Source organism: Microchirus variegatus, assembly GCF_963457635.1.
Source record: "Microchirus variegatus genome assembly, chromosome: 2".
NCBI classification, from domain to species: domain Eukaryota; kingdom Metazoa; phylum Chordata; class Actinopteri; order Pleuronectiformes; family Soleidae; genus Microchirus; species Microchirus variegatus.
Window position 1 is genome coordinate 37,286,593 of NC_139803.1, and position 23,009 is coordinate 37,309,601.

The 23,009-nt window shown below is 41.1% G+C and overlaps 1 protein-coding gene across 1 annotated transcript; it reads left to right on the forward strand.

Annotated features, from left to right (window-relative positions):
• Nucleotides 1-13,717: 13,717 nt before the first annotated feature.
• LOC310941848 (up-regulator of cell proliferation) lies at nt 13,718-18,764 on the forward strand (the record flags this gene model as incomplete). The annotated part of the gene is made up of 2 exons (XM_083907096.1): nt 13,718-13,819; nt 14,065-18,764. The coding sequence occupies exon 2, from the start codon at nt 14,076-14,078 to the stop codon at nt 18,762-18,764; it is 4,689 nt and encodes a 1,562-aa protein (XP_083763222.1). The 5' UTR covers nt 13,718-13,819; nt 14,065-14,075.
• Between the last annotated feature and the right edge of the window lie 4,245 nt (nt 18,765-23,009).

Consider the following 23,009-nt stretch of genomic DNA (forward strand, 5'->3'; position numbering starts at 1 on the left):
TGTTGCAGAAAAATTGTCAGTAGTTTTCCAGATACAGATATTTAAAGTAAAGCAGTGGTGGTCCTGGCTTGTATGGTGCCCCTGGGCAGACTGCACACCTATACAAGCTATACTTACTGTAGGAGCCAATGTGGGGTTTAGTATGGGGTCGGTTTAGGTGGTTGGTACAGGATTATTTGTTACACTGTGATTTGTAAACAGTCAACGTCAACCGTTGGCCTTAAGCCTTTTGTTAACTATGTGTAGACTTGTAGCTAACTTTGTCCTTTGGCTAAAGGGCACCATAGGCACTTTGATGTCTTTGATGGCTGCGATATAAAGAGACATTGAAATATATGTACCAAATATCTAGCAGGCTAGGGCTTCATGTGTTCGTTTTAGTTTACTAAGTTAGGTGTAATAAGGTTTTTTGACCGTCAGGTCACTACGTGATATTGGATTACGTCGTATACTGTTGGAACTATTGATCATCATTCACAACTTGGAACGTCAAAGGAATATTTCTATGCATTGGTGATCCTCGACAGGCTTGGATACATGTTAACAGGAATATAACTTGGATGTACGGCAAGTGGAAAATAAATGTGCAAATCTTCATATGACTTTCTCTTGCCCTCGTGATTGATGAATTAAAACAGTGCCTACGAGTCAAGCCCGTTAGAACCTTACTATAGTTGAAGACTTTTCAGTGGCATCGGAATTAAGTGTACTTTGGCCACTACAACAAGTCAAAAAACCTTACATCAATTTGGATCTGGGTGCGGACACGATCACCCAAGAAGAAGGATTATATTGCAACCAGGAACGACACCCTGGAAGCAAGGAAAGCCGAGAGTCAACTGCTAAAGCCGGATAGCCAAGGAAGCCAGTGAGTGTGTTAACTCCTTGACACTTTGAAGCCAGCAATGGCAGATTCGCAGACCGGCGATGAGGAAGGCTCATCAGCCTCGGGGATGCACGCATCTACAGAAATGGGTCCTTGCCTGCGTCAATGCATCACTGCAAGAAGATCAAAGCTAAGATCACTAACCACGAAGTCGAATCATATAGAACGTCTTATGGAAAAGGACAACAATGTCAGCCACATCAAGCAAGATGAAATGGGGAGTTATAGAAAACTCTATGACGACTTCACTGATCTAAACCGGGCTGTAATCCAGTACATGGGCGAAGACGAGGTGGAGCCAGACCAAACATCCTGGTTTGAGCCTAAAGCGTTTTACTTCCGAGACTTTATGGCAAAGGTGCAAGCCTGGGCCGAAGAAGTAGAGCTCCGCGAGGACTTGATTATGACAAGTGCTAAGGACATATCTCCCAGGGACAGTGTGTCAAATGTGTCTGCGAGATGAAAGTCCAGCAGGGCTTCTAGTCACGGCAGCCAAGCGAGTTCCCACAGGTCCTCCATCACTTCAATACAACAGAAAGAGGAGGCCGACAGAGCAGCTCTCGTCGTGGAGGCAGCAGCACTGAGAGAAATGCGGGCGATCGAAATGCGAGAAGCCCAAATAAGGGCGGACAACGAAATGCGAGAAGCCCAAATAAGGGCGGACAAAGAGCAGCTGAAGATTGACACACAGCTGGCAGCCATGGCTGCACGACTCAAGATATACTCAGATTATAAGGCCCGTAAGCAGCAGCATGGTGGCGGTACAACGTCACAGCCACGAGTAGAGGACGACGTTGAAGGCCAAGTGAGCGACGAAGGATCAGCCCACAGCCCAAGACGCCAAGACAGGCCATTACCCTTAATGAACAAACTAGTGGTCGGACCTAAAACACGCGCCGACCAGCCACCAGTATTCGTACCCGCAGCAGAGTCGTCGCAGCCGCAGCGGCGAAATGACGGTGTTGGAGAACTGAGCAGCGTGATGAAGCTGCTCGTAAAAAACCAGCAGTCGTCACGCTTGCCACAAAGAGACATTCCCCTGTTCTATGGGGATCCACTCGAATTCCGGCCCTTCCTGAAGGCTTTCAACCACACTGTCTCCAGAGCCGACGACGATGCGGACAAATGGTACTTCTTGGAGCAATATACAAGGGACACGCCACGAGAGCTGGTAAGAAGCTGCCAGCACAAGCCAGCAAGGCACAGATACGACTGCGCGATGGAACTCCTCAACGAGACCTATGGAGACGTAACAGTGATCTCCCTGGCTGTGTCACAAAAGGTATATGATTGGCCCAAGATTAGGTCTGAAGACGGACAAGCCCTTCATGACTTCTCGCTATTTCTCCTGAACTGTCACAATACCATGGAGGACCTTGGAGCCATGGAGGAGCTGGACACCTCTGCCAATATGAGGATAGTAGCATCAAAGCTGCCATACAGGCACGTGGAAACGTGGAGGAGGCATGCATACAAGATGCAGACCAAGCGGGAAAGCAAGATCAGGTTCGCTGACTTCGTGGAATTTGTGCGCCACGAAGCCAGGGCCGCAACGCACCCTATATACGGTGGCGTACTGGAGCCCTCAGCAGCCAAAAGGGAGGACAAAGGTAAACCCGACATGGCACGACGCGCAAAGGCTGAAGGAAAAAGGGGAAGTAGCTTTGCCACAAATGCTACCCCAGACAAAACTGAGAAGTTCAGCACCCACCAGTCAAAGGGTGCTTCCAGTAAGCGGTGTCTGTTCTGCGAGAGAAACCACACTCTGGAAGAGTGCCAAAAAATGCTGAAATGCTCGCGTAAAGACAAAGTTGAGTTCCTCAAGAAATCCGGACTATGCTTTGGATGTCTAGCCAGGGGGCATGTTGGCAAAGACTGCAAGAAAAGGATGACTTGCAGTGTCTGTGGATCAAAACATCCCACCATGTTACACATGACCAGATCAGAAAGTCCCAGCAACGAAAGAGAAAGGGATCTAAAGGAGCCAGATGACTCCGCTCCAAACCCAACACCCACAAGCACACCAGTCACGGCCAGCAGCGAAACAGCCGCATATACCGAGGCCAGGGTTGACTGTAAGCTTGCCATTGTTCCAGTGCGGGTGAAGTCTAAGAAAGGCAGCAAAGCAATTGAAACCTATGCCCTTTTGGACCCATGCAGCACCGCAACTTTCTGCTCCAACACACTTGCAAGGCAGCTGAACCTGAAGGGCAGACGGGTCGGGCTGCAGCTGAAAACCATGAGCTCTCAACGTCACTTGGAAACCTTCTCACATACGGACCTGGAGGTCTGCGGGATCGACAACAATAACTACATTGATCTGCCTATGGTATATACAAAGGAAATAATTCCAGTATCAACGGAAAATATCCCGACACAGGAGGATATAGAAAAATGGCCCCACCTCAGCGAACTGAAAATACCCAGCATCAATGCGGGCATCGAGCTTCTCATTGGGGTCAACGTGCCTAAAGCACTGATGCCATGGCACGTGATCAACCCTAGTGGCGAGGGTCCAAACGCCGTCAAAACCACCCTTGGGTGGACAATCAACGGTCCCCTTAAAGGCCACCCGAGCACCTCCTCAGGGGGCTATGGACACCCAATAGCCGCAGTAAACCACATCTCAGTGGAGAATGTAGAGCGGCTCCTGCTGCAACAATACGACCAAGACTTTCCAGAACGCCTGTGTGACGATAAAGAGGAAATGTCGCAGGAGGATCGACAGTTCATGAACCACGCCACAAACTCGACGCACCATATCAACGGCCATTATGTCATAGGACTGCCAAAAAGGAAAGCTGCTCTCACAATGCCTAATAACCGCAACGCTGCAGTGCAAAGAGCTCTCTCGCTAAAGAGGAAATTCAAAAGGGACCCTGGCTTCTACCAAGAGTACGGAAACTTCATGAAGGACATGATAGCCAAGGGCCACGCTGTTCGAGTTCCAGAGAGTCAGCTTGGGCTTCAGGATGGTAGCATATGGTACGTCCCACATCATGGCGTTTACCACCCTCAGAAGAAAAAGATACGAGTGGTATTCGACTGCGGTGCTAGTTTTCGAGGCACATCGCTGAACGAAGAGCTTCTGCAGGGTCCAAACCTCGCAAACTCCCTAGTCGGAGTGCTGACACGCTTCAGGAAGGAGGAAGTTGCCTTGATGGCGGACATAGAAGCCATGTACTATCAGGTCAAGGTGCCCGAAGAAGACACCAACCTCATGCGCTTCCTCTGGTGGCCGGAGGGAGACACCGAGCGGGACATGGTGGATTATAAAATGACTGTGCACTTGTTCGGTGCTACATCATCGGCGACATGCGCAAATTATGCCCTAAGAAAGACAGCGCAGGATAACATTGTTAAAGCATCATCAGAGGCTGTTGATACAATCCTCAACAACTTCTACATAGACGACTGCTTAAAGTCAGTCAAGAACACAGCTCAAGCCATCTCTCTGCACCAGGACCTTAAAGCACTATGCGCCTCAGGAGGATTTAACTTGACAAAATGGATAAGCAACAGCAGACAGTTCTTGGCGTTTCTGCCAGAAAGCGAAAGAGCCAAGGAAGTAAAGGCTGTTGACCTAAGCAAGGACGTGCTTCCCATCGAAAGAGCACTAGGAGTTCTGTGGTGCATAGAGTCAGACTCATTCAGGTTCAGGATCACAGTGCAGGATAAACCAGCAACGAGAAGAGGAATCTTATCTGCTGTGAGTTCCTTTTATGACCCCCTGGGGTTTCTGTCCCCATTCACTCTGCTCGCCAGAGCACTGTTGCAGCAACTGATGAAAGAGAAGCTTACCTGGGACGAGCCCATCCCGGACCAGTATGCTCGCAAGTGGCACACGTGGCTAAGTGATTTAAAGCACCTATCAACCTTCAGTGTAAACAGATGCTTAAGGCCAGCAGGATTTGGAGACGTCGCCACAGACCAGCTTCATCAATTTGCAGATGCAAGTGAGATAGGATATGGAACCGTATCATATCTCCGACTTACAAATCATGAAGGACAAGTGCACTGCGCATTCTTGTTGGGAAAGTCAAGGGTCGCTCCCCTAAAGCAAATGACAATCCCACGAATGGAGCTTACAGCAGCAGTTTTAGCAGTGAACATTGACAAGATGTTGAAGCAAGAGGTTCAAATGACCATACAAGAGTCAATATTCTGGACAGACAGCACGACAGTCTTGAAATACATTGAGAATGACACTCGCAGATTCAAGACGTTCGTAGCAAACAGGATTGCTACCATCCGTGAATTAACCAAACCAGCACAATGGAGATATGTTAATACGGCTGCAAATCCAGCAGACTGCGCCTCTAGAGGCCAAGCAGCAGCTAAGCTGGTCTGCAATCCTAGTTGGATTCAAGGCCCTTCATTCCTTCACGAACCAGAACATTCGTGGCCGGAGAAACCACGAGTGAAAATAGAAGACGATGACATGGAGATGAGGAAGTCTGTGACCACTAACCTCATCGGCGCGGGCGAGAGCACAGACCCTGTAAACAAGCTCATTCAGTACTATTCCAGCTGGTACAAATTAAAGAAGGCCGTGGCATGGATGCTCAAGCTCAAGGAACTGCTTCTACAAACCATCAAAGGAAGGAAGGACATGCTGGCAAAGGGCAGCCCCTCCCAAACTGACAAAGCAATAACATGCAAAGGGACTCTGACCGTAGAGGACTTAAAACGGGCGGAGCATGAAATAATCCGCCTCTGTCATAATCAAATGTTTCGAGATGAGGTGTCTAGCTTAAGAAGAGGCAACTCCACCCTAAAAAGAAGTAGCCCTCTGTACAAGTTGGATCCAACACTCCAAGATGGGCTGTTGAGAGTCGGAGGCAGGCTCAGTAACTCCTGCATGCCAGTGGCCGCCATGCACCCGATCATCATCCCTAAAGGCGCCCGCATCGCTACTTTGATACTAAGGGACATCCACGATAAAATTGGACACGGTGGAAGAAACCACATGCTGTCTCACCTGCGCCAAAGGTTCTGGATTCCCGCTGCAAATTCTACCATAAGGAAGTTCCTGTCAAAATGCGTCACCTGCAGAAAGGTTAGAGCCAAAGGAGGGGAACAAAAAATGGCCGACTTGCCAAAAGACAGGATTCAGCCAGACAAACCACCATTCACGCACGTTGGCGCGGACTACTTTGGACCCTTTTTGACAAAAAGAGGGCGCTCAATTGTGAAGAGATACGGAGTACTTTTCACGTGCCTGACAACCCGAGCCGTGCACATTGAAATCGCTCACACGTTGGACACTGATTCATGTCTCAACGCAATTAGAAGGTTCATGTGCAGGAGAGGCCAAGTGTCAACCATTCGGTCAGACAACGGAACCAACCTCGTTGCCGCAGAACGAGAGCTCCGTGAAGCCATCCAACATTGGAATCAAGACAAGATACAAAGCACGCTTTGTCAAAGAGAAGTGGAGTGGATCTTTAATCCTCCAGCAGGCTCGCACTTCGGCGGTGTATGGGAAAGGCAGATTCGAACTGTGAGAAAACTTCTCAAAGCTCTGCTGAAAGAGCAGACTATTGACGACGAAGCTCTACTTACGCTCATGTGTGAAATCGAAGCAATAATGAACGATCGGCCAATAACTACTTCGTCCGACGATATAAATGACCTTGAAGCCTTGACACCAAATCACCTGTTACTCCTGAAAAGGGAGCCACTGCTGCCACCAGGCCTTTTTGAGAAAGCCGACTTGTATTCCCGCAGAAGATGGAAGCAAGTGCAGTACCTGGCCGACCTATTCTGGAAGCGATGGATACGAGAATACCTGCCCCTCCTACAGGAGCGTCAAAAATGGACTCAAGTCAGGCAGAACCTGAGTCCTGGAGACGTGGTGATGATCGTTGACGACTCTGCACCAAGAAACTCTTGGGTCTTGGGCCGAGTCATCCAAACCATTCCAGACGCAAAGGGACTTGTTCGCAGGGTGTTGGTCCAAACAAAATCAAGCACCCTGGAGAGACCTGTCGAAAAGCTCTGCCTCGTCTGTGAAATGGACTCATAAGTCTGAAGTGTATATGGGGAGGGTAACTGTTGATGTATACATATATGTGTTAGGCTCCTTTTGTTATCTTTAAGTAATTGGCAGCCTCGTTGCCTCCCAATTAGGGGCCGGGTGTTGTAGGAGCCAATGTGGGGTTTAGTATGGGGTCGGTTTAGGTGGTTGGTACAGGATTATTTGTTACACTGTGATTTGTAAACAGTCAACGTCAACCGTTGGCCTTAAGCCTTTTGTTAACTATGTGTAGACTTGTAGCTAACTTTGTCCTTTGGCTAAAGGGCACCATAGGCACTTTGATGTCTTTGATGGCTGCGATATAAAGAGACATTGAAATATATGTACCAAATATCTAGCAGGCTAGGGCTTCATGTGTTCGTTTTAGTTTACTAAGTTAGGTGTAATAAGGTTTTTTGACCGTCAGGTCACTACGTGATATTGGATTACGTCGTATACTGTTGGAACTATTGATCATCATTCACAACTTGGAACGTCAAAGGAATATTTCTATGCATTGGTGATCCTCGACAGGCTTGGATACATGTCAACAGGAATATAACTTGGATGTACGGCAAGTGGAAAATAAATGTGCAAATCTTCATATGACTTTCTCTTGCCCTCGTGATTGATGAATTAAAACAGTGCCTACGAGTCAAGCCCGTTAGAACCTTACTATAGTTGAAGACTTTTCAGTGGCATCGGAATTAAGTGTACTTTGGCCACTACACTTACCTTTCTTGCATTTTTACACTTTACATTTGTAATCTTAACTTGCTCCTAATAAACGTATGGCACTATAAAACGTAAGATAAACCCACCAGGTTTTGAAACTCCTCATTTATTTAATTCTCATATTATTATGATAAAAGTATGACCAATTAAAAAACGTATTCGGACCGAATAAATCATTTGCCAAGCTACCTGTCTGTCTTCTGTCGCGTGCCAATAACTGTCACAACTTGCGAGTTGCGCATCTCTGACAGAGAAGTGTTACCAACGTGGCGACTTAGTCGCTAAATCTGCCTATTTTTTGTGGTGTTTGGAGACTCTCACGTCAAAGCACGTATCGCTCTGCAGTTACTGTGCTCAACAAGCAGCGTGTGTTGCCGGGATCACCTCCAAAAGCACGGAAACATCCGCAGTCCCAGCCTCCAGTCAGAGTAGAGACAGACAACCTGAGAACTCTATGTCCAGACTGCAAATGAATCGCACATGCGCATAGCTGCTGCCGTTCCGCCCTGGAGGGTGGGACTTTAGGGAGGCGGAGGTGTTCATGTTCATATTTTTTCAAAGTGCTGGGAGACATGCAAGAAAGGTATACATAGCTTTAATTGGCATTGAAAGTACAATCTATTAATTACATAATCTATTATTTTTATCACATCCATTCCATAATATGGTCTCCATAAGGATGACATTGTCCAGACCTTTTGCCCATTATCCTTTTCTTTCCCTATATTTTATGAAATGCACCTTGATGACCTACATGTTTCTATGTTTGGGCACTTGACAAATAACTATCAACGGATCATTACCATGATCCCCCCGACACCTCAACCAACAGTCAAAACTAAACCAATTCATCTTTCGTTCACAGATTTGCTTGTTTTGTTATTTTTTGTGAAATAACATGTACAGTATATGAGACTCTTGGCCTGTGATATATTATACAATAATAGAGTAGAATCTACACTGTAATTTAATTACATGACATAATTTACATAATTGAATTACAAATTACATGACTTGTTTTTAATTTGCTGTGGATTCTAGAAACAAATCCACAATAGTTCTGAAACATTCTCATTGGAGATAATCATTAACCACCTGTGTTTTTTTACCCTTTTCATAATAATTTAAATAAATTATTATAATTACTTACTTTCATGACCTTGGAATTCATTCTGGTCAGTCATGTAGTCGTCATTATCAGAGGAACGGTCATCACTGCTTTCCTACATTAAAAAAAAACACACATGGGCACAGATAATGAATCATGATCATACGCATGTTAGTTTTATATGAAAAGTGTATCCAAATTCAATTGTATTTATCATCACAATATGTACAAATTAGTCATTTACCTCCATTGTGAGGACACGCAGTTCTCCTTCACTTGCTCTGGATTATTCAAACAGCTTCTCACTGAAAGTAATGAGACAGTTCTGTAAGGCTTCACAGCCTGTACTTGTCTTCTATATATGGATCACAACAATGTTGCATACAAGTGAGTGTGTGTTTAAAAATAACATTACAACGATACCAATATTCCATTATTTATTTCCTAGTCTTATAGCAGCTTTTTTAGTTTTGCAGGTCCTCTCATAAGGCTCATCCAGACTGGGTCAGGACCTAGTTGCCCAATTAATTTTCAGATTTCATTTCCTGCCTTTTCAGATGAATATCTGAAGTTAGCATCTGACATTATCATAATAAAGCACTACTAAATCAGAAAATGTAAATTTTATATAGTTCAGTTCATTGTGATTTTTGAACATCTGTCAAAAACAAACAGTTATAATACAGAGGTTATTGCAGGTTTCTTTCTCAAACCATGAGTATTTAACCTTTTGACAAAGTGATACAGAAGAAACTTATATTGTGATAGATGTAAATACTGTTCATACAGACCCTTGATGATTTGTTATCTTCCATATAAGAAGTTTTAGATATACTAGACTTGATAACACAGCCCCAGTTTCCCACTGAGTAAATTCCGTCTACAATGTAAGCATGAGTGCACATGCACATAACTCACTGTCACTGTCATGAGCCTGAGTGGCAGGGACAAGAGCGAGATATCAATCAACAATCATGCTTCTCAAAGGTCATACTGTCTGTGTCATGGGGGTATAACAATGTTATCATACAATTATTATCATTAAGATTTTCTGTGTGTTTGTTTTGACTCTTTATAAAACTGGCAGGACAGGCTTGACTGGTGGGGCTCCTCCACAGTCTATCTGTGTTTCATCAATCATGGATGATCACCAGATCATTTGAGTTTGAGAGCCCTGCTCTAGAGCGACGATTAAAGTGAAACAATTCAGCTTTTATTATTCATGAGCAAACCTACCTTTGCAGATCTGCTGATGACATCATGGCAAACCACCATCTGGGAATCTGTTTTCTCACTAATGCAGTATTCGTAGGTAATCTGTCCTGTTGCTGGCAGAGCAGTGCCTATGAAATACTGTACTGCAGATCCCGCCTTTTATTCTCTGTGTGAAGCAGTTTTGCTTTCACTTACATGGTCATGTGATTTCCCAGAAACCGACAGATCTTAAGATCCCCACCCCTAACTGAGAGTGACATTTGCAGTATAAAGAGGTAATGATGTAAAACATGTTAAATAAAAATGTAAGTTGATTTTTATTGAACAAATAGTAAACTTAACTGGAATGCTATATGTTGGATCAAGTTCTTTCATGTAAATATGCTGACTTACATGATAATCTTTTTATTGCAATTTGCACTTTCACGTAATGGTGGTCATGTGATTTCCCAGAAACTAGGTAAGTAAGTAAAGTAAATGTAAGTTGGCATATTTACATGAATGAACTTGGTCCTAAATATAGCAAATAATGCAAATATTTATATATTTTTTCATCGTGCAAATTTTTTTTCAAGATCTCGTGGCACTCTGCACATAAGTGAAAGCAAAACTGCTTCACAAAGAGAATAAAAGGAGGGATCTGCAATACAGTATTTGGCCAATAGCCAATCAGAAGCAAGGCGGCACAGAAGACAAGAAATCCAGCTGATTTCTTTTTTTTTTTTTCTTCGTCAAAATTGAAAAAATTACCCGTTTCTGGTTTCTGCCTTTGTCGATTGTACCAGAAAAACAAACAGATCAAACATACCTTGGTCAGACCATGGCTGTATTATAATACATCTTATAATACATCCATGTGTCCATCACTAACTCAATCATTTTGTGACAGTACAGCGCCCTCAGGTCACTGACAGGAAATAATGTTTCAAACAACACACAAGTAAAAATAAGAATAATTGACATTAGTGTTCTATTGCTGTAAATACATGAGCCATATAAACAAAGACAATTCAACACCTCACTGCTGGAATTTTTGTGAAGAGATTTTACAGGCTGCTGTGGAGATAAATACACAGCTTTAAAGTTTCCTGAACATTCAAAAAGTACTTACCATTAAAAGGGCACCACATTATTTCCTTCTTCTTTCTTCTTTATTTTCTTCTTCTATTTCCTCAAACTATTTCCTTCGTTTCCTTCTTGAGACTCACACTGAGCACATCTTAGGTTAATGGGACAGTGAGGAAAACATGACTGGACCGACAGTTTCTGGGAAATCACATGACCACCATAAGTGAAAGTGAAAATTGCAATAAAATAATTCTCATGCAAGTTGGCATATTTACATGAAACAAACTTATATCAACATATAGCATTCCAGTTGACTACTTATTCAATAAAATCACATTTTCATTGAACATTTTTTACAATCATTACCTCTTTATACTGCAAATGTCACTCTCAGTTAGGGGTGGGGATCTTAAGCTCTGTCAGTTTCTGGGAAATCACATGACCATGTAAGTGAAAGCAAAAGTGCTTCACGAAGAGAATAAAAGGTGGGATCTGCAGTACAGTATTTCATTGGCACTGCTCTGCCCGCAACCGGACAGATTACCTACGAATACTGCGTTAGTGAGAAAACAGATTCCGAGATGAAGATTTGCCACGATGTCATCAGCAGACCTGCAAAGGTAGGATTGCTAATGAATAGTAAAAGCTGAATTGTTTCACTTTAACTGTCTGTCTAAAGCAGTAATTCTCAGGTCTGTCATAGATATATCTTTGAAATGTTTGGTTTACTACCAGCCACATGTCAGAGGTATACTATAGATCATGGGTGTCAAACTCTGGCCCGCGGGCCCAGAGTAATTTCGTGTAATTTCATTTGGCCCTTGAGGCAATATCAAATTAACATTAGAGCTGGCCCGCCGGTATTATACAGCGGCACGTCTGACTGATGAACACCTTCGTTCGATAATGAAGGTTGCCTCAGCTCAAAGCCTGAACCCCGACATTAATGAACTAGCATCCAAGAAAAGATGCCAGGTATCTGTCTTGGGCACATCAGATTAGATCAGTGTGTCGCAAACTGAGCAGTAAAAAGGCCTGAATGGTTGATTTATTCATTGTTATTTTACTTTCAAATTTATTAGCTTGTGGAAAAAGTTAATGTTGATATTTACCTCAGAAGGCTGCAAATAGAGAAGAGGCATTCAATTTTTTATTTAAATTTTATTTAATATGCCATTGATGTTTTTCGTTTGTTTTTTGAAAGTTGATTTTGCACTTTTAAGTTATATAAGCGTTGCTTGTTCCATATTCAGTGTTAAAGCAAATCAGTGTAGCAAACTGAACAATAATGAACGTTTTATTCATGCACTTTCTCTTGCTACTTCAAGGCTTGAATGTTTGATTCATTCATTATTGTTATTTTATTTTCAAATGTATTATTAGCCTGTGGAAAAAGTTTATTTTGATATTTACCTCAGAAGGCTGCAAATAGAAAAGAGGCATTAAATTTTTATCCATCCATTATCTACCGCTTATCCTGTATTTAGGGTGCATTCAATTTTTATTTAAATTTTATTTGATATGCCATTGATATTTTTTTATTATTATTATTATTATTTGAAACTTGATTTTGCATGTCACTATAAAGTAATATAAAAATAGCCTTGCTTGTTCAATATTCAATGCAAAACTTGTTTGGGTCCCTATTAAAAGGTTAATTTGTTCAGCCTTGGCCCGCGGCTTTGTTCAGTTTTAAATTTTGGCCCACGCTGTATTTGAGTTTGACACCCCTGCTATAGATATTCATACGAAAAGGCAGGGAATGTCTACAAATTCATCAGTGAACCAGGTCCTGACCCAGTCTGGATTAGCCTTATGAGAGGACCTGCAAAACTAACAAAGCTGCTATAATGAATATTATAATTGAATATTGGTAATGTGGTTACAGAAGACAAGTACAGGCTGTGATATTTATAGCACTCGTCAATAGAAGCCTTACAGAACTGTCTCATTACTTTCAGTGAGAAGCGGTTTGAATAATCCAGAGCAAGTGAGGGAGAACTGCATATCCCCACAATGGAGGTAAATGACTAATTTGTACATATTGTGATGATAAATACAATTGAATTTGGAAACACTTTTCATATAAAACTAACTGTGTCTGATCATGATTCATTATATGTGCCCGTGTGTGTTTTTTTCTTTTTAATTTATCAAGGAAAACAGCGATGAAGATTTATCTGACTGCATGGCTGACTTGAATGAAGGTCAAGGTCATGAAAGTAAGTAATTATAATAAGTAATTAAAATTATAATGAAAAAGAAAAAGAAAAACATAGGTGGTTAATAATGATGTCCAATGAAAATTTTTCAGAACTATTGTGGATTTGTTTCTACAATCCACAGCCAATTCAAAACAAGTGATGTAATTTATACACAATTTGTGTGTTGTATAGTCAATATTCCGACTCACAGTGTTCAATGCACTATATTATACTTATAGTGCCCATTTATTTACTATATATTGTAAGGGCACAGCTCATGTTCAAATTGATGAGGTTTATTGAACGAAACCTTAATATACATTTAATTTGAGGGGAGGACATACAGTAGGTGCTTGTGTGCTCTCTACTCAGAGTTTTACTTGTGTAATTATTAATATATTGTATTTTCAATGCCAATTAAGGAGTACTTCTGAATTATTTTTCTTCTTCAGCTATCCAGGATGAAGAGCCATCTACATCCTCCTCAGTCACACAGGCCAAGACGGAAACGATTTTGGACTCTCAGGATGAGAAATCATCCACCTATGTGAAGCCTGCTGCTTCTCCAGAGCAGGACACGTCAGGTATGTCTGTGTAAAGTAAAGTAAAACACACCACAAACTCCCTTGTCAGTAAGGACATCTAGTGGACAGACAGTGAACATGCAGGCCAAAAGCAAATCCTGTCTGTACTAATTTAGTATCACTACTGGCCATATTTGTGTTTCAGCAGTTCAAAATCCTTAAATGACCAATTAGCATGTATATGACTAATGAAGTTTTCACTTTAATAGAAAAAAATTTATAAATAATGATCATATTATTTACAGTGACACAACTGATGAGCTTCTTAAAGGATCTGGGGTTGAAGGACCACTACACAGAGAAGATTTCACTGGGCAAAGTACTTCAGATTGATAAGAGGACCATTAGTGACGAACCTGCCAAATGCCAGTCAGATCTTCCATGGTACTTTCTGAAGAAATTAATGATGGTTAATGTCACAGCAAGAAATGTGAACACAGAATGTGAATCAACCAACAACCCAGCATCAGAGAATGCTGAATTTGATTTTGATAATCTGCTGTCCATTCCAAACACAGACCACATGGTAAACCCTCTTGACATAATCACTGCTCTCTTCTTGTGTTCTGATGGTTTTTTGCAACAGGAACTGGCACTCAAAATGTCCATGTGCCAGTTTTCTGTGCCACTGCTGCTTCCAAATTGTGCCACAAATGAGTGCACACTCATGCTGTGGGCCATGAGAGACATTGTTAAAAAGTACAGACCTCAGTCAGTCTTAGAATCCAAAGGCTTTGTTGAAGCCAGAATTGTTCGCTCTGAACTCCCAATGATATCTTTTGTGAGACTGGGGAAATGCTCCCTGTCTAAGTCAAAGATCCTCAACATGATGTTGAGCAATTCTCAACAATACCATGATACTTTTGTACACGATGACATGCAATGTGGTGACAGACCAAGAAGAATATCTAATGGACTGACTGAAATGACTTGGTACTTACCATGTGGAAACGTAAACATAGACATTTTCAGTGAACCAGTAGCTGTGGCTAATCTTCGTGGGGACATTGCCTCATTTGAAACTCAGTTTTCTTTTTTGTGTCAGACATCGGCAGCAGTTTTTGTCTTTTTTGACAAGATAGACCCCGAGTGCAAACTGCTATCCAACAAAAACCACAAGACACAGATCTTTTTGGTCGGCAACCATCAAAGCAATAGCTTTGATATTGATGCTCTAAAAAAAGTGGCAACAAAACTGAACTTAACCAAGGATAACATCATTATTAAGACAAAGCAGAAAAATGATGCAGATTTTGTTCAAAGTCTGAGGAAAGCAGTCAACAATGTCATTGAGAACACGAAGATGAGGATGCCAATTGATCAGATGACTAACATTTCCTATGAACTGGGAATCTTGGTTGATGAAGACTGCAGAGAGTGCAAAACTGCCAAGAGAAATGCAGATGAAATAACTGCACAAATACAAGACACCTACGAGTACAAAGAAAGTCAGCTTCCACTGCAAGGCGAAATATGGAAGGAATTGACAAAATTAGAGAAAGAACAATTTAGACTTAAAGACCTTGGATCTGAAAACATTGAAACCTACATAGGTGGCCTTCAGGAAAAGCAGAAACAACTCAGGAAAAAACAGAGCGACCATAACATATCAGATGCCATGACATGTTTCATCAGTGCAATATCATTCCCAGGAATACAGAGATGTTATTTCCTGAAGTGGCTGCGAATGAACCTTGATAACCGGTCTCGCGAAAAACTGTCTGACCTCAGAAAGCAGTACAAAGACAAATGCAAAGATTCAAAGAACAAAGATGCAATCAAAGCCATTGATAAAAAACTTTCCAACAGTTCACTGGGAAGTGAACACTTTTTCCGTGAAATGGGTCAGATCTATGAAGCTTCAGTTTTCCTTCCAGAAACTGATCCATCACGAAAGCAATTAAAGGATCTGCCTAAAATCTGTGCTGGATTGCTGCTTGATGGATTTCCCCTTGAGCTTGTAGATGGAGATGCATCCAACATACCTCTCACATGGGTGAAGGATGTTCTCACTCAGCTCAAACTATTGGTGTCTCCAAATAACAAAATTCTGGTAGTCACAGTCCTTGGGGTTCAGAGCACAGGGAAGTCCACTCTTCTGAACACCATGTTTGGAGTGCAGTTTGCAGTCAGCAGCGGTCGATGCACTCGAGGTGCTTTCATGTTACTCATCAGAATCGATGAAGATGTCAAAGAAGTCCTTAACTGTGACTTTTTGGTGATTATTGACACTGAGGGCTTAAAGTCACCAGAGCTGGCACAACTGGATGACAGTCATGAGCATGACAATGAGCTTGCAACACTTGTTGTGGGGCTGAGCGACGTCACCATTATCAATATTGCAATGGAAAATTCAACACAGATGAAGGATATCCTGCAAATAGTTGTGCATGCTTTTCTCAGGATGAAAGAGGTGGGCAAAAAACCTAAATGTCAGTTTGTTCACCAGAACGTGTCGGATGTTTCAGCTGACGAGAACAACTTAAGAGAGAGGACATTGCTCTTAGAGCAGTTAAACGAGATGACACGAGCAGCAGCCAAAATGGAGAAGAAAGAGAAGAACAAGTGCTTCACTGATGTGATGGACTACAGTGCAGAAACTGGGAACTGTTACATTCCTGGACTGTGGAATGGAAACCCACCAATGGCACCAGTCAATGCAGGATACAGCGAAGCTGTGTATCAGCTCAAGAAAAACATCATCCAACTATTGGGAAATCATGAGACCTCTGCTAATAATATCTCAGAGTTTGAAAGCTGGATGTCAAGCCTGTGGGAGGCAGTAAAGCATGAAAACTTCATCTTCAGCTTCAGAAACAGTCTAGTTGCTGAGGCATACATGAGGTTATGCACAGAATACAACAAATGGGAATGGGAAGTCAAAGAATCCATGTACCAGTGGGGAACATATGCTGAAACAACAATTTCCAATTTTGGTACACTCGCTACAAAATCTGAAACAACTGACTTAAATCAACTTGATTTGACTTTAAAGAACGAAGCCTCTGCAAAGCTGTCCAATTTGGAAAATGAGCTTCTTGAAAAAATAAAGGAGTATTTCAAGCAAAAAGACGGTCACGTCCATCTAGTGGAGAGGTACAAAGAGGTCTTTGTCAACAGTGCAAAGAATCTTCGAAAAGATATGGAGAGCTCTGTGGACCGTCAGCTCACTGTAGCAAAACAAATTAAGGAGGGAATGACAGAACTTGACAAAATCAAGAACGATCACACAAAAGAAATTGAAAAGGCAGTGTGTGCAGTGATTGATAAATGTCAACACAAAAAAGTCCAGATGTCAGACACAGAGCTGGACAAAGAATTTGATAAGATGTGGGATCGGACATTGAAGAAACTAAGTTTCTCTGAACAAACACCAATGAATGTTCTCACCAGTGTCTATCACTGCCTTAGAAAAAATCTGTCTTCTAAGGGGAGTCTTGCAAGTGAATTGTTGAGCCAGAAAAACTTGAACGATTGTGGAAAAACTCCTTTCAAATACAAGACCACAGGGTTCACAGAGCAAGTTAAACATGTAGCAAGCAAGTATTTACCTCTAACTGATCCTAGAACTGTGGGACAAACCCTGGCTGACAGCATCATAGCTGAATGCACTGAGTATGTGAATGACAAAGTTCACAAAAAAAAACCTGAGACAAACACAAAAAAGCTGAACAATTACTCTGATGTCTACATCCAGGAGATCCTTCACATGATTGATAAGCAGCTGGAAAACAATCAGAGCTTTAAGGCAGACATAGAGTTTGAAGTTTCTCTCAAACAACACATCTGTGGAGTTGCAGCCAGAGACTTTCAGAAAATGCATGAAGACTTCTTACAAGAGAATGACCCCAAAAAATGTTTGAACAAACACAAACAAAAGTATTGTAAAGATTTTAAAGATGTGTTCAACAAACGAGACCAGTCTCAAAAAAAAGCGGAGGAATTCACCAACCAGTGCTTGAAGCCTGCAGTTGAAAACTTTGTCTACAGTAAACTGGGTCCTGATATCATTAGTGAAATGAAGGCTCAACCACAGTTCATTGCAAGAATCTACACCCAGTATGAAATTTTACTGGTTTTGCTTTCAAAGGATAGCCATACAGATTACTTGAGATACATCCGCTCATATGAGGACTATGTGAAGGATTGGATACTCGACCAAACAGTGAAACACTTCTCAGAAGGTTCAAAAGCATGCAAGTTTGAGGATCGGCATCTTGAGAGGAGCATCAGCAACATACATGACGCAATCAGCAAAGCCAAAAAGAAAACAAGTGATGACTTGAAAACATTCATCAAAAACTTCTGTCAGGAACTTGGTGATACACTGGTCATTCCCCAGGATGCTCTTGGTGCTTTCATGATCCTGAACAAAGCAAACCAAGAACAATTCGCTCACTGGTTCACACAATTTGTGAAGGACATGGAAAAAACTCTGAGACAAAAGTTTAAAAACACAAACTTCAGCATGAAACTGAAATATCTCAATATCAAGCCTCAGCATGAGCTTTTCAGTCAAATCATTGGATGTGGTAAACAGTGCCCATTTTGTGCAGTGGCTTGTGTGCAAGGAGGAGGTTCCCACACTGAGCACATGGCTAAACTACATAGGCCAGAGGGTCTGAATGGATACAGATGGGATGGATCAGACAAACTTGTGACTGACATATGCACATCATTGGTGAACAGTGACAAACGTTTTCGTTGTACTGAAACAAAAGGTAATTGGCATCCCTACAAGAAATACACAGATTTCTTTCCAGACTGGAAAATTCCTCCTGATGGATCCTTTGAGGCATCGAACTACTGGAAATATGTAATGGCTCGGTTCAATGATAAGTTCGCAGAAGAATATGGTCAAAAGCCTGCTGATATTCCTTTCTCATGGATATTAATCACACGAGCACAGGCAGTCGAGAGTCTGAAACAGTCACTTAAGAATTAAGAAGAAAGAAAGAAACTAGAGGTTCACGTTCTCCTCATTCCACTGATTCAGTCTTTATCATCTCATGTATATCATCTTGTGCATCTTATCATCTCGTACATCTCGTGTATATTTTGATCACTTGGTCCTCACCTTTATGCACGATCATTTTAACGTGTTTGTACTGTATAAAATAAGGTTTAATGGTCTGATAGTCAGTGTACATATAGGGAGCACATAGACCAAAATAGACCATATGCACATCAAAGTTTAATTTTATATGATAGATCCTAAATCATCAATCCAGATGTTTAAAGAAATTAATTGTTGGGAAAGTGTGTTTCTTTCAGTAAATCCGATGCAAGATAATGTTTTTTTGTTTGGTTCTGTGATATATACATTTACATGTATCTCTTAAAATTATAAAGTCTGTACTGTTATTCATCTTACTTATTGAGACATATTTAGTACAATGAGGAAAAAGCAGTAGAAAATGGATGGATGCTGTAACATCAGATATTTTTGTATGTAGTCAATGCTTGACAGAAAGCTTTTTCATCTTTTTGAAATTGGCATATCTTTTAAATGTTAAATGAAGAATCTCTGTTTTTTCTTTCCTTTCTTGTACCAAATATTTACATTTTCAATTGTAAAGATTATTCACTTCATGTGGGGCATTGCCTAAATGCATATTGCAAGATGCATATTGAAGATCGAGCAATTTTTTTTTTTTTTTAAATAGTGTCTGGACAATGTCAAATGAAGTTAGCTGAAAATGGCTTCTCACGCTCACATTTTACATTATTGTCCTGTTCTACTAAAAAGAGTCTTGTAAGTGAAAGGGTTTCCAAGTCCTGGGCGGCTACACTCAAAGTGTCGGCTCATCAGACTGACACTGAAAAGGTGTCATAACTGTATAAGACGCACAACCCAGAAATGAAATGATTTTCCTTCTTGCCTGTACATTTGATTTCTGCCAGCTTGACAAACCTGATAATGCTGACCGCAACACTTTACTGTGTTTTTTATTGGATTTGTTTTAACATGATCTTGTTTCAATAAATGTCCCATCTTTACAGTTTCAACATGCATTTGCCTCTTTTTTGTAACTGCTATAGAGCCAGGTCATGACATCAGTCGAATTACCTGAGAAACAATTGAGCTCAAGAAAAGGAGAACACAAGGTAAAGTAAAGTTAGTCAAGTAAAGCAACGTAGTAAAGTAAGTTTGAGGAAGCAGCTTACACTAACCAATCCTTGATCTTTATCGCTAAAAACAAACAAATGAAAAATGATGACTTTATAACGATGGCAAAATGCTGCCATCTGCTGTCCAAAATAGGTATGATCAATGAAGCTTGATGCTCTTGATTTTTCTAGTTTTAGTCCACTTTGGTTTCTTCCTGAAATATCTCAAATTCCCATGACATCCAGATATGCACGGTGGCAATAATTATTATTATTGATTCACAGCAAATTCCTCTTAGCTACTGGGTCAACTGTAATAAGCAGCAGGGGTGCCATTTTATCACAGACATATAATCACATTAGTGACCTTGCTGCTAATCAACCTATGAATACACTGAACACCCCCTAGGCTAGATTACGGCAGCAAGTGAGATGATGTTTTTAAAGTCAGCACACCCCAATGGGAAAGAAGCAAGCTAATAGTTTTATGTCATTGTGAATATGCGCATGTTGAATGATGTTCTAATAATCTCTGGGTAGTTAGTGTGCATATCACTTATATTGTGTCCAAATTAATAGATTGAGATGTTCACTCATCACCTACTTACACATCAGGCTCATGAGCTGGGCTCACCATCACAGAATCCTCCAGTTTCAATATGGACAGAAGTTCCATAAAAATCAACCTAGGAAAATAGTGCAAAAAATAATATGTTAACCTCAGTGGTGTATCACAGGTTAATGTATGGTGGACTTGATGACAATTTGACATTAACAGTCAAATTATTTTGACATCAACAGTCAAATTATCATGATTTTCTATCAAACGTGCAAATATTTTTGCACTGAAATGATTTTACTTTACTCTGTTGCGCAATTTAAATGGGAAAATTTGGATTATGACTTATTGTGTGAACATGAATTGCTGTCAGTTCAGTTTCAGTGCTACTGAATTAACATTTTAAAAGGAAATGGCTTTAATTTCAACAGACTACAATACACACACGAACGCGCACACACACATCTATTAACCAAGCTAGCAAATGGTGACCTGTGCCCAGAGCTAGCACTTAGCACCATAAACAATAGCAATTATCAATCATGTTTATTTACTTTTTTAACTGAACAGTGAAAATTATTTAGTGTATTGTATGTGTTTTTTTTAAACACACCAACATTGGAGCCGTCCAACGGTAATAACGCGACGAAAGCTGACGTCATCATGTTCACAGCTGAAATGCTAATGAAAGGGCGGCTAATTAGCATTGACGCAGATGCTAAAGGAACATGTCTCCTCTTTTTGGTGTTACATACCAGCGAGTCTTCAGGTGAAGCACGGGTGTTGTCCTTGTTCACAGCAGACATTTTGACACAGTTAAGTGGGAAATGCACAGGTGTTACTCATTTTATAAGAGATGGCTCTGTTCCTGTCCGTCAGAGCACTGAGCCTGAAATGGGTCCTTTGCACAGCAGCCATTTTGTCACGTATTAGCAGCAGGAGAAAAAAAGAAGCACAGGTGTTATTAAACACATTAATGATGGCTCCGTTCAGTTCATGTCAGACAGGGAAGAGGGACAGTGAATCAGCATGCACCCTGAGAGTGAGGATGCTAAATGGAACTCAGCCATCATTCATTTGATATTAAATGAATGAATTCATCAATTTGTTCTGATTACATGTGGCCCACCACATAATTTCATGTTATAATGAAAACATGGCCTCAAACTCAAAATGATCTGGGGGCCAGTGAACTTCTCGTCTGGTCAGGAGTGAAAAAAGTTTGGGAAAAATCTACAAATTAGAAATTAAAATTATACCTTAATAATCCATCATGACGTTGCAATTAAAAATATTTACGAAGATATTGCACACCATTTCAAAGCAAAAGTATTCAGTTCACAACAGAAAACCATATTTATGATGCACAAATGTATCTGTAAATAGCAAATTAGACAGGAGGTAAATAGAATGAAAACTTTAAATCAAATGTAGACAATAGTAATTAAAACACTAGAAAAGCTTATACATAATAATAACAGACGTAAAGAACATCGAGTGTTTCACCACCTGAGGAAAACTGAAGTGTTCAGCATGTAAACGTTAATTTCTTGTGACTGTGAATGAATAAAGAAACTCAATATGCAGTCTGGCTATGAATGTCTTTAATGTTTCCCAGATCAGAATCACAGCATACAGTGTATAATAACTTCTAAAGTAAACAGAAATATCATCACCTCATTTATTTATATAGTTTTACTTTACTTTTTTTTTTTTTTATAATAATAATTGTCTTCTCTCTCTTTTTTTTATTCCATTATTTAACATTTTTCTTAATCTCAAGTCTCTGATTTCAGAATTCAACAAAGAATGTAAAAACAAGACAACAGGTGCAACTTTGCAAGCTGATGATTTATACGTGTGTGTGTGTGTGTGTGTGTGTGTGTGACAGTATATGTGGCACTGTTAAAGCTGCTGTCAGTCAAATGCTTTCATTCAGCCATAACCAGAGACCTGTGAAAACGATGAAGCAGTTACCCCGCATTCACGTCTTTTCCACCATTGTCGTCGTTTCCCATTAGTAGAAACTTACTTAACCCTTCTGTTACCAATTGTCGCCGACAGGATTCGGCATGCAACTCGCAGACCGTTATTGATATCGAGAAAATTCAACCTGCCCAGGGTGTGACCCTGCCTTTTCCCCATGTCATCTGAGAGTGGCACAGCAACCCACGACCACGATGTGGAGGATAAAGTGGTACAAGACGGATGGATGGATACCAGAAAACAGAGAAATAGAGCTTTGCGCCCGTATAATTGTCATTTCAGTCGCCCTTAAGACTTCTAACAACCTAACGACCGTCCAATCAGAGACAGTCTAAAGTGAACGTTATCTTGGAAAAAGAGGCCGAAGCACTCACTCAATGAACATTTGTTGACAATTCTACAGCCATAAAATCGAAATAAATCCAGGCATCCCATGATGGGGTTAAACTGCATAGGGCAGAATCAGCTACCTGTCAATACTGGCACATGACATGCTTTTTACATGGATGTCTATTATTTTTGAAAAAGGCCTGA